Below are 17,389 nucleotides of genomic sequence, written 5' to 3'. Positions count from 1 at the left end.
GCACCCTAGAATGACGTTTTAGTGTTTCTTGAAGTACACCACCTCAAAGGTCATGGTTTCCGCATGAGTGTTCCCTAGGCCACCAAAGCCAACCGTCAAGGCCACTCATACCTGCGTTGGGACAACCACTCTGGGAACCACCCCTGGATCATCATGCACTGCTAGGAGTGAACTGTAGACCAGCGGAAACCTAGGAGATTAAATGCAAGTCGATGGAGCAAGTTGAGGCCTCTACCGCCATCCATGAGAACCCGAGTGAGCCAGTTCCCGGCTACCCAGGGCATTCATCTTGATGGGCGATTCGCGGTAGTTCTTCTTTCCGGGCTGGGGGTTCTTGGAGAGGCAAGCGACGTGGTAGTTACTCGTTGATCATGCCTACCCCTAGGGCTTCTAGTACTTTCCCTACCATCCTGGACGAAGAAGGTTGGGGAATAATCCATCCACGCCATGGGCTTGGCTTGTGGGGAGCCTCATCACTGCTAGCCTTGCATCCTTGAGGGCGGGGTGGGGGCGAGCCCGGCCTGGATCTTCCTGCAGATTCCCGCGATGAGGCAGGTTTGACGCGCGATGGAGTGGTCATCACCGGTGATTAGTGTGACTGACATATATACCCATTGAAGTATTGGTGGCACACTAAGCCCCTACCTGGTGCGGCAATTGTCGGGTTTCGATTCCTGGTCGTAAGTTCGCATATAGATGGGGACTTGTGACAACGATTCCATGTGGCAAAAACCCCAGGCACACATGAGACATGCATACATGTTTAGCCCGGGAATAGATCACCGATAACAACCCTACTTCCTTGTGGTGGTGGTTTGTATTGATGTGTGTGGTACTGGTGAGTTTGTGAGCGGATGTTGGCTTCCGATGGGAAGTCGGTTGGTGCATGTTCTTACCTTCTGGGCAAGACAAGGCTATGAAAGGTGGAAAAGGAAAAGATCTATTCACATCGTTTATCTTCGAGTGCAAGAGATGAGGGAGCTCAAGCTTGGGCAGCTTGGGCTCCTAGGGGTTGCAATGTGAGATTGCTTAGGTAGTGTTCAGGTTCGTTCTCCTTGGTCCCTCACTCTGTGGTAGAGGGACATATTTAGGGGTGGCGTCGCTTGTGAAGGACTGACCCCCTGATGATGTCATCGTACCTCGAGCATAGTGGTCGGGTCACGCTGGCGTCACGACAACGCCTTTGGTATGGGGAATCCTTCCCCGTACCTGATTGTCGGGGACACGACCGGTGAAGGTGGTAAGGCCCTCTTGAGTCTTGTCACCTCCACACGATGCAGTGACGTGATCGGCACATGGTCATGTCTTCTTCCTCCCTCTCTCATGTGACATGCCCCTTAGGCAAGTCGGAGAGAGAAATTCATTCTTTCTTGGGCCGGCTTCCGGGAACCCGGTGAAGGTATGCATAACCTCAACCTCCTGCCTAGACTTCGCGCTTATCCGGGTACCCTTTAGTTTGGTTCCCCATCACTTATGCGTAGGCCGATGCAGAGGGCCCCCAAGGAGTTTGGCATGGCACAGAAGGATATATCGTGGGAACACATAGCATCCCGGAACAAGGGCCAAGGTCAAAAGTTGGGACAGGACGAGGGAAGGCCCTCGTCACTTGATAGTTGCAACCCCTTTGTCGTGTAATAGACAACTTTACCTCATCAGAACTCCCAGTTGTAGTGTGAGGGGCAACATCTTATCAGCCATTGTGGTATCCCCTTCAAGTTATAAAAGGAGGACCGCCACAAGAGGAGAAGAAAGAGAACCAAGTAATAGGCTAGCGAGCTCCCTTGTCTAGGATTCCCTGTAAGGGGAGAACACTGTGTAAGAACCACTCCTTCGACAAGCAATACAATCAGCAAGAACTAGGGCCGTTAGCCTTCAGGGGGCCTGAAGCTGGGGAAATCCTTTGCGTGTTTGCAGTTTAACGATGATCTAGAGCTTTATTGTCGCCCACTATCGAATATCTAAAAGGGGTATTAATATCTATGATGTCTGTGTTTCCACACATGGCATGTGATCAGGATGGGGCGCATTACGATGGTGACATAAGTAGAAAGAGGGGGTGAAACCCTAACTCGGTCGCGCATTAATATCTCGGTACCTTTGCAGTGACATGAGTACCATCAATAGCCCCAATGCAATCTTGTAAAAAAAATTAGCACACAGCCATGTTTCTGACAGTACCACACATCTAATAGGTAGAACGAACATGATTTTGTACTCACCCTAAAATAGGGGAACCACCTGTAGCTGTTCTTGATCTTGGTTGGTGTGTTTATTGATGATGGCTTGATCATTTCACCTCTGAGCTCCCCAATTGCGTACAACACCTGCTGGAAGTACGTACAGAGAGATAGTCTCTGTGGATCGCCTGAATGTGATATGTATGACTCAGAACCTCTGGTTATGACCGACGACATGAAGAAACATTGCGACTTGTTCTTCGACGGAGGTGTGGATGCTATCAGTCAGCAGTCCTCTACTCCTGAACGTTTTCACAAGTGCATAGAAAGGGGTTCTTCTCATCCGTAGCATCTGGATAGCCTCTACGTCGTTGCGGTCGAGGAAAAGCAGCATGCCTAACTGCTCTCTTGTGCACCATCATGCAAATGATGAGTGTTGCGGCGTGATGCACAAGCTGGAGCTGGTCAGTCTACTCAAACAAGATCTATGCATTGCGAACGGTCTTATCAAACCCAACTAGTTCTACCAACATGAGTCTAACACTACAGTAGAGCAGAGGAGTTTCCGCTTAGCTCCGTCATGGTGGACGAAGGACACGGCCGAAAGCCGCCGCATATGTGCGCAGGCTACGCCGCGGCTGGAGAAGAGGGCCCTGGTCCGGCGCCGGAGACCGAAGGGAGATGCGCGCTGTCAGATCTGGGTCGCCGCCGCCGGTGCGAAATTTGGGGGAAGGGAAAATTTGGGAGGGGGATAATGGAGAGGGTAACTGAAGAGGGAGGTTATCCCTACCTTTGCCGCGCAACACCGCTGGGATTTCGGCTTCTCCCGCCATGTCGAGGCGGAGCTTCCGCGCGAACGGTGTTGTCGATTTTCGTCTCACCAGGGCTTGGCCCTGGAGAAACTGTCAAACCGGACGTTCCTTCGGGGCTCGTCCTAGGGGTGCTTTAAAACTCGTGCTATGCAAGAAGGCGACTGAGCCTAGGGAACCAAACGACCCAAAAAATGTTGGGCCGATGCGAGCCAAGGAACGGGCAGGCTACCAAACGCACCCTTGATCGTGTGTGGAGGTGTGATGTGCCGTAGCGGCGTGTACACGTAGATGCGTCGTCCAAGGTACGTCAAGCCATTTTCCACAAGCTCGGCGAACCACTGATGATGAGAGAGAATCCCTTCTCCGAAGCAGCCAAGTGAGCACGACACAGCCGTGGAGGACAGCGGGCCTGAATAACGCCATCCTATTGTGTCTGCCATCTTTTTCAGTTGTCGCCGCCTGCCACTGGATGGAAAATTGACGTCGATTCAACATTATGCATTGACTTGGAAGAATCGGGTCAGTCTTCCCCGTGGCTGTGATACAATTCACAAATGACGCCATTTCCTTCCGAGTGACAATGACTTCTTATAGAGAGTTTAAAGTTGCACAACAGCACAAGCGGAACGAAGTTATTCAAAAGTAGGGAACCTGAGAGATGAGCCATCGAGCTATATGCATGCTTAATTCTCATTCATCAAGGCGAGGTTATAAATTCGATGACAAAGGAAGTCGGCATCAATTAGGAGGGGATAAGACGTATGTTTGTTCTGCATCAAAGACAGATAAGTCAAGGGCTTTTTTCACAAAAACTTCAAGGGAACGTGAGGCTGAAATAGTGAAATACCAGGAAAACTCAAAAGAAAGGTCGATATTCCAACAAAGCATAGCAAGCGCACCGTGGATGGAAAATTGGCGTCCATTTCAATATTTATGCATTGATGAACCGGGTCAGTCTTACCCGTGGCTGGGATACAATTTACAAATGACGCCATTTCCTTCCGAGTGACAACGACTATTTAGATAGTTTAAAATTGCATAACAGCACAAGCAGAACAAAATTATTCAAAATTAGGGAACCTGAGTGATGAGCCATCCAACTATATGCATGCTTACCCGTAAAAAAAACTATACGCATGCTTCACCCACATTCATAAAGGCAAGGGTACGAATTCAATAACAAAGGAAGTCGGGCATGTATCAAGAGGGGAGACGACGTCTGTTTGTTATGCATCAGACACATAAGTTGAGGACTTTTATCACAAAACTCCAGGGAAACGTGAGGCTTTAAATACCTAGAAAACTAAAAGAAAGGTCGACATTTCAACAAAGCATAGCAAGCTCACCGTGCACAAACGAGGAAGAGAGGCCATGCCGTGCAGGAGAGGGCGCATACCAGGAGCGGCTGCCATGGCTGGATGGCAGCTCCGCCCGCTCGTGCTCTTCTTCTTCTCAGTGATGCCCCACCGAGCGCTCTCGCAGGGACTGGCGCTGCCGCCAGAGTCACCAATGGAGCGGAAGCGGAACATAGCGTGCAACAGCGTTCCGTATCCATTTGGCGCCAGAGGCAGCTCCCTACCCGGCTTCGAGGTAACTTGCGGCCAAAAGAATGAAGCCATGCTGCAGATCGGCGACAATAGCTACAAAATCCACGACGTGTCGGTGGATGAAGGCTTTGTCGGCATCTTCGCCGGGCCTATCCGCCAAGTGTGCTATGACCGCAATGGGATGTCGACCCAGACCAATGGAACCGGTAATATGAGCTTGGGAGGGACACCGTTCTCCTTCTCCATGCGCAATAGGCTGGTGGTAACCGGATGCAATTACAGGCTATTTGCCAAGTTCAGCAACTCGTCGACCAGCAACCCATGGCAATCTAACACTACCAGCTGCACCTCCTCGTGCGATGGTAACACCGTCGATTGCCGTGACAACATAGCCTGCTGTGACGCCCACATACCGATAGACGCCGCTCAAGAATTCACCTTGCAGTTCGACAAGATATCATCAGGTCAAATCACCGGCGACGAGAACGGCACTTGCAGCGCTGCCTTCTTCCTTGACCAAAACGACCCAGACTTCATGGGTGGCACAGGTGGTGGGCAGAGGTCGCTGAAAGACCTGCTGTTGCCAGCTGGTGAACGCAGGATGAGCTTGGATTGGGCAATTGGGGGCGGCACATGCGACCAGGCCCCGACCTACAGTTTGGCGCCGCTGTACTGCAACAATATGAGTATATGCATCGACACGCCCCGTGGAGCGGGTTATCTCTGCAAGTGTAATGCAGGGTACAACGGGAATCCCTACACTGCGGATGGATGTGCAGGTAAACATTTTTTTTCATCCACCATAGAGATACCTATCCCTGACCTACAATATTGACTAGAAAGATGCAATTCATTTGACAGGACACAATAGTCAGTCTTCACGATTGTCTAAGAAAATAGCCAGGCTTCAACTATCTTGTAATTTAGCCTAAGTAGATTTACAAATAAGTTCTTTCTAGAAAAAATGGCAATCACCTGGTTCCATTTTTATCTTTGTCAGCACAAAAGTGTTCTTTTACATCAGCTACAGAGATAAAGCCACTGCCGTATCAGGCAAGATCGTGCATGGATCCATCACTAGCAAAAGAGTGTCCTTGCAGATCTTCAATTTTCTTTGCTCCAAGAATCTCTATCCATATAATCTTTATATACAGCCATCTGTAATCCTTAAAAGGAATAGAATTTCTTACTTCCTACGTACACCAGACAGCAGCTGAATAGCACATCTGAAGATTTTCTTCTTATCAATTATCCACATTCATGCCATTTTGTCTAAAATATTAACACTATCACCCAAGTGATATCTTTGAATCCAATAGAAAGCTAAACTGTTACCGGAGGAAAATAACAATGACAATAATGAAGTGAATACTTGAGCCTGCTTGTGGATGCATGTGAAACCTCATATGCCATGAAAATTGCTTGTTGATAGAGGAGAAAAGCTTTGTCCAATTTTATGTTGCTATTATTCCTTCTTATTTGATTTCTTCCATCAAGTTCCCTAAAGGGGGTGTGGAGGCTATGAACTTCCAGATGTCCAATTTTATTCGGAATGAAGGTGAAGCAAAAGGCATGCCAATTTGCTAATTTCAGCCCGGATTTGTAGAAAGAATGATTTTGCTGACTAGCTCACTAGTTCGATTGTCCCTTGTACAGAACAACAGAGAAAATTGTACCTGCTTTTATGAATAAAAATATGCCTCTCTGATTTCTGAAATGAAGTGTTGCAACGCTGGTTTAGATATCGACGAATGCCGGAACGACAACAATGATTGCACCTATCCAAAACTCTGCAACAACACCCAAGGAGGTTTTACTTGCTCATGTCCCCGGAACTACAGCGGTGATGGCCATAACACAGGGACAGGCTGCAATATTCCATTTGGTAATGTCCTAATGTCTAGGAATATTTGACAGTTAAACATAGAATGCACTTAACAATTCGCACAGTATCAAAAGCTACAACTCGGCTACTGTTATGCACTATCACTGTTTCTTTTTAAATGTTTGGACATGGATGTGGTCTCCAAAGTATTACCTCTGACCATTATCTTTTATACGAGTTAGGGAACTAAAAGTATTTCATACAAATGCACTTATCACATTTGCACATGAATCCAAATAGTTTTGTGTATGTTAGCTGCAAATTTTAAAGGTAGATTGTATGCATCCTAAACTAATATCAGAAAGAGAACATATAGAGTATCATCTAGACTCTTAATGCAGCCATCATATCCAATTTACTTTATCTTTCACACTTTCTAAGCACACACTTTCACCTTGGTCTCAAGCTGTAGGCATATATATAATATATGTCTATCATATGGTAGAAGTACTTTAGTTTCTCAAGCGACAAGCGCGCTGATGTTTCCAGGTTACAATTAGTGTTGTCAGAAGGTCTAATAATGACCATTCTTTTCAAATGCAGGTTCCCCTATGCAACAACCGCAAGGTATGATAAAAAAAATAACCAGTCCCACAAAAGGACGAATTAGTGCTACTGACAATCTATGGCTATCTGTCAGGTTTGAATATTTGTCCTCCAGGCATGAGTGGCGATGGCCAGCAAAGGGGAAGTGACTGTCAAAACAAAAACAACCACTTCCCTATAAATACTGCTTTGGGTAAGTTGGTCCACACACCTGACAAAAGCGAATTTGATTATTACCTTTTGCTTTTACCATGGTTTTTGAGGCATCCAGGTGGTTTAACGCGATTGCGGGGTGGGGGGGGGGGGTGGTCAACGCCTAGGCGCTTAAAGAGCGAAGTGAGGCGACACTTTAGTTAATTTTTAAACAAATATGCTGATGAATAATATGGCAGCCATGCGTAGACCTAAATAGTTAAATACCTTGAATTTGCTGGTTGTTAAGCCCACATAGCATCCATTCCTCCCATCTTTTTTTTTATTTCTTCCTTCCACAATACAAATCTGCATAAATATGAACAAATTGGTGGGTTAAAACTTGAATTAATTAAATACTGTACTTTAATAGATCACCATCGGTAAAAAACAGAGAGTAAATGCGAGTACACGTGCAAAACAAGGTGACAAACATGAGTGCATTACATATTACGTAACCAATGGTCATATGCAATGCAAGTCCAGAACATAAATAGGTCTAGTTGTCCACAACCACAACACAAAATAAATTAGGTTCCATGCCTTTTACTTCCTGGCAGAGGAGGATGGGGGACGAGATCTGACGGAGGAGGACCTGGCCGCCTGAAAGGAGAGAGCTCCCTCTCTCTCTCTCAATTGATTCGATTCTGTGGCTGGTCTGTTCCCCTCCCTCTCTCCCCTCTGTTTCCCCTCTCTCTAGCCCCCAATTTCCCGCCCAATTTCTATGTTCCCACAATGGTTCCCCCTCGCCTCCTCTGTTTCCCACTCGACTTGTCCATGCCGTCCAAAATCGGCCAGAGTGACGCCGTCCCCGCTTAAGCGACGACTTGGACACCTCAAAGGGCGAATCTGGACGCCTTAGACAAGAGCCTAAGGCGAGCACGGGGCCTTGCCATCTCCTGGCCGCTTGGCCGCTTAAGCGTTGCCTTAAAAACCATGCCTTTTACTTCCTACTCTATTGAGGCAAATCCCAAGTAAAGCAGTTCAGCAATGCTGGTATCCTGATGCTCTGTCTCAAATTAGATCATGCTTAATTAGTCCCATGTACTCGATTAAGGTTTTTGATATGGACTCTACTGTCACAAGTCAGTCGAGTACTCCATGCATGGGATACTTGTGGCTCTGATAAAGTTAGGTTAAATCGTGTGGTTTCTGACAAAACAAAACTAAAACCTGAACCTAGCACTACCAATCGTGAGCATAGAAAGAGACGCCCAAGATAAAAAATTCCGACCGTGGTTAATCTGCACTGTTTCAGATTAAACACACGTGTGCAGTACAACCCTCCTGCCATCGGAACCAAGACATGGTCTCATTCAAGAAGCAAGAAGACTATCAGAAATGCTAGCGAAGAACTTCTCCAGATGATCTATCACACTGCAGAAAAAAAAATCTAGAAACATATTATGTCCAAATATATAAATAAATAAGTCAAAATATATGCTCATTCTATATATTGTCATGATTCTAGTTTTATAAACTCACATACTACAGCCATTAACTTTATAGGTAAGCACTATCACTCCGTAAGTGACTTGACCTCATATCCAGTAGTGAGATTAAGCAATCTCACAAAAAGATTAAGCAAGCATGTATAGCCAAGTACTTTTTTTTTATAGATTTCTACCTTATTTTATAAAGGGTGCAAAATTCAGGCAGGAAGCTAATTCTAGCTCATCAATCACCGATTCTATCACACCCTACAACTCTAGAACCACAGGTCCTATAAGCTAGGACAAAAATAAAAGAGCAAAAGGAAAATGAGAAGACCATGACATGCTGAGGCCTGGCAATTGCTGCCTTCTTTCAAAAATGAGAGATGCAAGTAGAAAAAAATAGCCGGCCGCGGTGCTCCAGGGGTGGGTGGCGCTCGCTGGTGCTTACCAGTTGCCGGCCGCGGTCGCGCGCGGGCGATGCGGTGGTGGCGGTGGTAGCACCCGTCTCTCGTGGTCGCTTCGCCATAAGCTTGGCGGGGTGTTGTGCTCGCCACAGACGGCAGGGGTTGCTCCAGGGCGGCATAGACGGGCCGTACGCGCTATGGCTGCTGCAGCGATATGGCGGAGTGCGGCTGGTGTTGGCGATGAGCTCGGCGTAGTTGACCTGGGGTCTCGGTCACTGCGTCCCTGGGCAGGCAATACTGGTTGTAGTGTTGTCGACGGTGCCGGCTCTATTTCCCACTCCGCGGTCTCATGGTGGTGGCCGGCTGCGGGTTCTGGGTGGGACATCGGCGAAAGCCGTGCAAGGCCTTGGCCGCTGCAGGTTGCGACGACGTCCTCAGTGCCGTGTCCCTTCTTGGAGGCGCCACCAAATGTCCCTCCTTTATCGTAGTTGGATCACACCGCCGTGCTTAATTTGCGGGCTTCTCCGATGGCGCAAAGTTCTCTTCTTTGGCTTTAGGCACACCCTCTTCACCTTCTTTGTGCTTGTCGCCGCCATTGTCTCCCTAGCTACTTTTACACGGTGTTCGATCTGGTTTGGGCGGCCTCCTAGATACCCAGGGGTGGTTTCCTAGGCCAGCGTCATGCCGCAGGTGATGCCGGTGGTTTCTTACTTACGCCGTGGGATCAATGTGTTGTAGGATAAGTGTCAAGGCTGCATCTTGAGGGGTGGTGGTTGGGCTAGGGCGAAAGCTCGGCAAGGCATCGGCCGGTGCGGGTGACGGCGACGCCCTTGGGCGCCGCTCTCCTCCTTGGAGGCGTCTCCATCAAGCCCTCCCCCTTTAGTGTCTCGAGGCAGGAAGATAACCACGCTCTGCGGTCATGGGTGCGCTTTGCTTTCGCATGGGAGATCTATTGGTTCGGGTTAGTTCTCGGCGCCGGGCCCTTGAAACAGAGGACGGCGCTTCCATCGACGGATTCAAGCTCTCTGCCTAGTTAGCTAGTGTATTGTAGCTTGTTTCTCTTCTTCTTTGTTGCTCCCTTTGCTGGATTGTAAGCTGGTAACCCCAGCATTTTGCTGTTTTTTCCTTTATGTTGTTGCTACCGTTGTACGTCTGGCCGGTTGATGGCTTTGTTAATTCAAAGTTGGGCTTTCGGGCCTTATAGCAGTAGGAAGCCCCAAATTCTGAACCCAGTCAAGACACAACAACAAAGAGAATTGGATGTCAGATTGTCAATGCTCACCTGCGTCGATAATGACGGCGCTGGCGGACGCGATTCACGTCCAGGACCACTTTACTCCCCAATTCCCCCTTTGTCGCCTGAAACCCTGACAATCGAAACGCTCTAAAAGCCCAGCACATCCACAATTGCAGATGCGAGCTCCCCACGACCTTCCTGCCCCCCTCTCAGAGCATCTCTAGCAGACCCCATATATTCGCTGAATCTGCAAAATAACCGCCAATTTGCAGTTTTGGTCTAAAAAATGGACCCGGCCAGACACCGCAAATCCATGCAAACTGCAAATTTTTTTTGCAGGGATCAGCATACTCTGCCTCCAACCTGCAGAAACACAGAAACACAGATTCTCGGGGCAAACCGAAGGCAATCTGCATCCCGAACAAGGCGTTCACGCGAGGGAAATTTCAGCCCAACTGTCAACGGCCACCGGACTTGCCGGAATCGGGCTAAAATTCGGCAGACTTGCCAAAATCCGTCCATTGTAAGCGAAGGTGAAGGGGCTGGAGCACGCTGCACACCGGTGGTCTTCCTCGACTTGGGCGGCGCTAGGAGCAGGCTGAGCTCGCCGGTGGACGGCACGGGCCTCGCTGCAGCTCGCATGGGAGCCAAAGGCGGGGAGGCCGGCTAAGGTCGAGGCAGCGACCAGCGCGGCCAAGGGCGGGGCAGGGGCCAGCACGGAAAGGGCGGGGCAAGGGCCGGCGCGGCGGGCGGCAGGTGGAGGCGGGCTTGCCGGGGCGGCGCCGGCACCTGCGGGCGGGATGGGGTGGCGTGTGGGCGGGGCAGAGCCGGCGCGTGGTGACACCGGCGAGTGGTGGCGGGACGGCGTGCGAGATGCTGGTCGGGAGGAGCAGGTGGAAGATAAGGAGAAATGGAAGAAAAATATAAAAAAACTGCTGACAGGTGGGCTATTAGTGGAATATACCCGAATAATGCAGTTATACCGTCACCTTTTGCGGTCGCTTTTTTCGGCCTGCAAATCTCAATTTATGTGGCCTGTTAACGCGTAAATGCGGGTTACGGTTTGAGGAGTCTGCTAAAGATGCTCTCAGCCATTATCTTCGTTGGGATGGACCTGCATACCGTAGTACGCCCACAAGAATGTGTAAGCCGCGGTGTAGGCGCGTTGAATCCCTACCAGAGGAAGCCGAGCCAATTCCCGCACCATGCTCCCCTGCATAGCTTCCATCGGAGATGAAGAAGAGGGAGGCGATATTGTGGAGCCGATGCGGCTAGGAGCTCGCGGAGGCCGGCTAGTGCGTGCGGTGGACTAAATGCGACGCGTGGACATCGAGTGTTCCCGACTTGCCGTCAGTCATCGGCGGGGAGCCCTCCCATCGGTCGTTTGCGTCATTGGCGGGGATCCCGTCAGCCATAGGCAACAAATTTACATAGTGGGTGGAAGGAGATGTGCGGGGGCAGCCGCCGCAGGAACGGTAGTTTCGCCGAGGAAATCCTAAAAGATGAGGAGAGTGGAATTTAGAGGAAGAGTCCAAGAGGCGCACAAGGGGCTGAGCCGGAGCTGATGGTGTGACCTGTGACCATGCAAGGGATCTGTGTTGAGTTGACCTAAACACTGGAACGACTTAAGCCGTTTGATCATCCGATTGTATTTCATTAAGTTTGTGCCTTTATACTAGTAAATAGTAGAGATAGAGATGGAGATACACGAGAAGGCTACCTGGATGAAATGCATCTTCGCTAATGTTAAAGAGATACGTCAGTATTGCATCTGCATGGGCGTAATCAGAAGTAACTCCACACCTGTCAGCATTTTTTACAATGTTAGTTTCACATGTGTTACATGAAGAACAAAGACTTACATCAGATGCACATGTTTTCATCCAATATTTGCAGGTATTGGCCTTGCACTTGTGGTTACAATAACTACCACATATATGTGCTACTACTGGGGCATGAAGAGAAGAAAGGTGAGAAGAAACAGAGCCGAGTTATTCCGTAAGAATGGAGGCTTACTGTTGCAGCAGAGATTTTCGGCAATCACATCTCAAGATAAGGACTCATCAGCAAAGATATTCAGTGCAGAAGAGCTCAAGACTGCCACTAACAATTATAGCGAGAATCGAATCCTTGGCCGAGGTGCACATGGGATAGTGTATAAGGGTGTTCTTCGAGATGAGGCTGTGGTTGCTGTAAAAAAGTCCAGGGTGTTTGATGAGAGCCAAGTGGAGCAGTTTGTCAATGAGATTACAATCTTATCACAGACCGATCACCCAAATGTTGTCAAGCTTTTGGGATGTTGTCTAGAGACACAAGTTCCATTGTTGGTGTATGAGTTCATACCCAATGGAACACTCTTCCAGCACATTCACAACAAAAGTGCACCTGTCTCCTTAACATGGGAAGATACCTTAAGGATAGCTGCAGAAACAGCAGAAGCACTTGCCTATCTGCACTCTACATCTTCTACACCAATCATTCACAGAGACATCAAATCAAGCAACATACTGTTGGACAAGAACTTTGTGGCTAAAATATCAGACTTTGGTGCATCAAGATCAGTCCCATTTGACCAAACTCATGTAACCACCCTTATTCAAGGGACAATAGGATACCTTGATCCCGAATATTTCCAAAGCGGCCTGCTCACAGAGAAGAGTGATGTCTACAGTTTTGGAGTAGTTCTTGCAGAGCTCGTGACAAGGCAGAAGCCTATTTCTGTAGGCAGGCCAGAGGAATCGTGCAACTTAGCCATGCATATGGTGATTCTATTTAATGAAGGACGGCTACTTAAGGAGATAGAGCCACACATTTTGGCAGAAGCAGGTGAAGAGCAACTTTATGCAGTTGCACAGCTCTCTGTGAGATGTTTAAATATGAATGGACAAGATCGACCCATTATGAAGGAGGTGGCATCAGCTTTGGACCAGCTAAGAAGGTCATTCACCAAGGAGAAAACTATTAGAAAAAAAGATGAACCTGTACAAGAAAACAATGAACAAGAGCACCTTCTACGTGAGGCAAGCTCGATTTCCAGCCTGCACTACTCAGAAGGAAGTACACAGTTGAGCATGGAGGCCGAAATGAGAGCTTCTTCTCACACGCCAAGATGACGCTTCACATAATATTTCACGTAACCTCACAGACAATGTGCAATGTAATAATGCAAATGATGTATAGCTCAGAGCAATCACTATTTACTTATTTAGGTCAACAATCACAACGGGAGAAATCCTTGTCTCAACTGTGGGGTCAGATCCAATTCTACTTCTGAGATCTACAAATTTGAATGGTATGGCAACTGTTCATTCATTTTGATCTAAATCAAGCATCAAAAAAACCTCCCTCGCCTGTCCGACATCGACATGTATGCAAAACCAGTGGAAGGAGGAGTGCCCGTAAAAACCTACTCACACACACCTAGTTAGCCCCACTCAGGATTAGGTTTTCATTGTGCAGTTTGTCCATGGTTGCGAAGAAAGTATGCTGATTTGAATTTAATGCATTGGCTTGCATTATTCCAATTCTTATTAGCACTTGATGCCCAGCTTAAGGATGGACATTATACACACAATCAGTTACTCTAGTGTACACATATGTTGGTGATTTCCACACATACCGATCAATGCTCATGGCTTCATGGGTATAGTTTTACCACTTCAGGGGCTGTTTGGAATGGGTGCAAGGCCACACAATGTTTACACCTACTCCAAACAGGACCTAAAGCATAGTCGACCCGAATCTTAGATGGAAATATGCAGGCTACGAATAATACAATTCCTTTCCCCAAGTAAGTTACCAGATCCACCTAGTTTGATCGACATTTCAAGCCAAACATCATGATTGGTCTTCCAAATAGGGAGTACTATAACATATTGCGATTCAAGCGAACCACCCTGGCCTCTGCATTCTATCGCACATCCGTCTCCAAACTGTTCCAAGAGTTCAGTACAAATCAGGGGGGAAAAGGCACTCTGTCAACATGACCGAAACGGGAACGGAGCACACCAAGGTTGCGTCAATCGAAATAGATATGACCGACTAATTTGATCTGAATCGGGCTTAAACCAAGCAGGACTACTGCTACTGTACTAGTTTAGCGTCTATTGCACACGCCGCCATTCAGCAATAGTAAAAATACAGAGTTCAAAATCCTAGGGTTCTAGATCTTTACCTCGCTGCCATGGCGCCAGGCACGGCGGCTCCAGCCCCGGGTGGCCTCCCCGAGCGACCTCCAGCCCAATCGGCGCCCATACCCTCCCAGGATTCGCGTTGTTTGGTGCTACATTTTTGTCGGCCCGGACCTCGGTCCTCGACGGCAGGGTGAGCCGACCTCCCGAGCTTCACGGTCGTTGCCGAGGGCCGAGGCTAGCCGCTTCTTCGTCGCCCACCCGGAATCCAGTCCGTCCCATGGCCTCGGTCAAACCACTGGCGAGGCATTGCGGCTGGCTTTTAGGCACGCGACAAGGTGGCTGCCGACCTGCCCTGCCACACATTGTGACAGAGGACGAGGAGGAGATGGCAGAGGCTTCGGGCCGAAAACCGAAATGGACTGGGAATAGAGACCCAAGTTGTCACAGCAAGCCTGAGTTTAGGCCTGTCACGGAGTTGAAGCCCAAGGAAGCGATATGTTTTTCTTTCTTCGGCCAATCCAGGAAGAGTGCTCGCGAAATCGTTAAAAAAAGGCCGACCTTCACGAAGGGAAGACAACTAGCTCCACACGCGACAAATAGCGCGCTGTGGTGCCAGAAAATCACTGGGAAGTGGTCTCCCTGCTCGCCACGTGTCGCAAGGGGAAGCAATGAGGGAGGAGAGAAGACGGGGGAGGCTGGGTTGTGTCAGTTTTTTCCTTTTTTTCTAGATTCGTTTTTTTTCAAAATGAATTATCTTGAGAACCGTAAGTCAAAATTACGAACCCGTTTTCACTTTTGAGATCCTCGTGTCGAGATCTTCGAAACTAGATCCCATGTTGATAGGTTTGAAGATATTTTTTCCCGTACTTCCAATAGTAGTATGATTGTACATGTGGCGTGTACCTAACTGTACTCGTGTTTCAACTGATAAGTACCTCTGTTTTTAGTGTGTTTGGTGCAGTTTTTCCCTTTACTCGGTAACTGTACTTGTCCGTGTGTTACCTGTATTAACTCGTGTGCGCGACTGTACTCGCTCGTGTGTGCGATTGTACTTCTGTACATGTACTTGCTCGTGTTTACGACTGTACCTGCTCGTGTGCGCGACTGTACCTGCTCGTGTGCGCGACTGTACATGCTCGTGTATGTGACTGTAATTCTGTACATGTACCTGCTCGTGTGCACGACTGTACCTGCTCGTATGTGCGACTGTACCTGATCGTGTGTGCTACTGTACTTGTGTACATGTACTTGGTCGTGTGCGCGACTGTACTTCGTCGTGTGCGCGACTGTACTTCGTCGTGTGCGCGAGTGTACCTACTCGGTGCGTTTTTGTATTTGTACTCGCCTGTATGCGCAACTGTACTCGTGTGTTGTATGTAACTGTAATCGTGTGTTATACACAAGTGTACTCGTGTGTTGTATGTAACTGTAATTATGTGTTATGTATAAGTGTACCCGTATCGACAAAACGAGATGAGGTTGCATTCATAGGCTAGCATGCATGTGCGTGGAGGTGCACGAGCTCGAGCAAGCTACCACGCACGCGGCCAGGTACGCGCACGAGTTGGGACTTGGGAGAGGTACGTACGCGCACGGCGCCACGAGCGGAAAGAACGCGGAGGTGCCACGCGTCAGCACATCGTTAGCTGGTAGGTCTTTGAAAAGGTTGGTCTTTATCTAAGGACACCCTGGTGCTCGCGATTTTTTCTTGCATCACATACAGTAGATGCGAACCGTTTTGCCCAGGAGCGTGAGCTTTCTGCCCCTCTCCCTCCTCTTGCCACTCTGGCGCCAGCTTTGATCCGTTGTTGGGTAGTTGTAACGGCACTCATGTAAATAAATCTGTTCCAACTCCACTTCCACACCGGCAGCGACCTTCATGGCGGTGTCTCAAAATTGTTGGCAATGTGGGCTTGTCGACCTTCCAGGTTGGTAGCTTGGTCTTCTCACCTTACTTCAAATCTAGCGAGATCCATTTATCGGCATGTCGTTGGTGTTTGTCGTTATCCACAATGGCGCTGGGTACCAGGACGAGGTGCGTGCTCTGGAGCAAGGATTTTTCGTTATTTTCCTCGACTTTGTCGATGGGATGCTATGGATCTTGGTCCAAGATAGTAAAGGGACGCCCCCGGTCGACATGCCACAACAACATGCGCCTCGCTGTTTGCAGCGGGCCTCTTCATCGACTCACAAAGTCTCGTTAGCGATGGTGCTCTTTGGATTTGGCAATGGTGGAGGCTCGGCGTCTCTTCCAACGCGTTTCTAGGCTGTGTTGAAGTTTGGCGGCGGTCGCTAGCTTCGGCGAGTGCAAGAAACCCTAGAGATAGTTTTGTATACTTTTGCCCTTTAAGGGCTCCTTTGATTCAAAGGATTTGCATAGGAATTGTGTAGGATTTGATTCCTATGGGAAAATTTTCTATACATGTTGTTTGATTCATAGGAACATATCCTATAGGAAAAATTCATATAGAAATCTTGTAGTGCAATTCCTATAGGAAAAAAGCATTAGCTCATACCTCATGGAAAAATTCCTTTGCTACAATCAAACAAATTTCATCTTCCTATAGGATTCAAGTAGACATGTCATTCCAATCCTATACCTTTCCTATTCCTATATTTTTCCTATCCTTCAAATCAAAGGAGCCCTAAGATTTTTTCTGCAAAGCTTTTTTCAAGACAACTATTTTCTTCTAATCTATCTCCAAATTTATTTACTCATGTAACTTAATTTTCTATTAATGAATGAAATACGTGGTTGCTCACAAAAAAGGAGGAAAATATTGGTTGCACACCAATGACTTAAAACGAGTGCACACCTTCCAACAGGAGGAAAATGTTGGTTCGTTCCAACTTTCAAGCGCAGTAGCGAGAAAGATGTTACTCCCTCTCTCTCAGTTTACTAGGCGTGCACGTGTATCTAGATCGTCAATTTGATCTATATAATATAAATTATATAACATAAAAGTTATATCATTAGAAAGTATAAAACCTAAAGTTTTTAATGATATATTTTTTGTAAT

The 17,389-nt window shown here is 47.9% G+C and overlaps 1 protein-coding gene across 1 annotated transcript; it reads left to right on the top strand.

Moving 5' to 3' along the window:
- Window positions 1-4,399: 4,399 nt before the first annotated feature.
- Window positions 4,400-13,480, top strand: LOC124671389 (wall-associated receptor kinase 3-like). Its single transcript, XM_047207765.1, has 5 exons — window positions 4,400-5,315; window positions 6,278-6,421; window positions 6,965-6,988; window positions 7,062-7,160; window positions 12,133-13,480. The coding sequence occupies exons 1-5, from the start codon at window positions 4,400-4,402 to the stop codon at window positions 13,347-13,349; spliced, it is 2,400 nt and encodes a 799-aa protein (XP_047063721.1). The 3' UTR covers window positions 13,350-13,480.
- Window positions 13,481-17,389: the final 3,909 nt, after the last annotated feature.

Source organism: Lolium rigidum, chromosome 7, assembly GCF_022539505.1.
Source record: "Lolium rigidum isolate FL_2022 chromosome 7, APGP_CSIRO_Lrig_0.1, whole genome shotgun sequence".
NCBI lineage: Eukaryota > Viridiplantae > Streptophyta > Magnoliopsida > Poales > Poaceae > Lolium > Lolium rigidum.
This window is presented reverse-complemented; position numbering and strand designations above follow the sequence as displayed.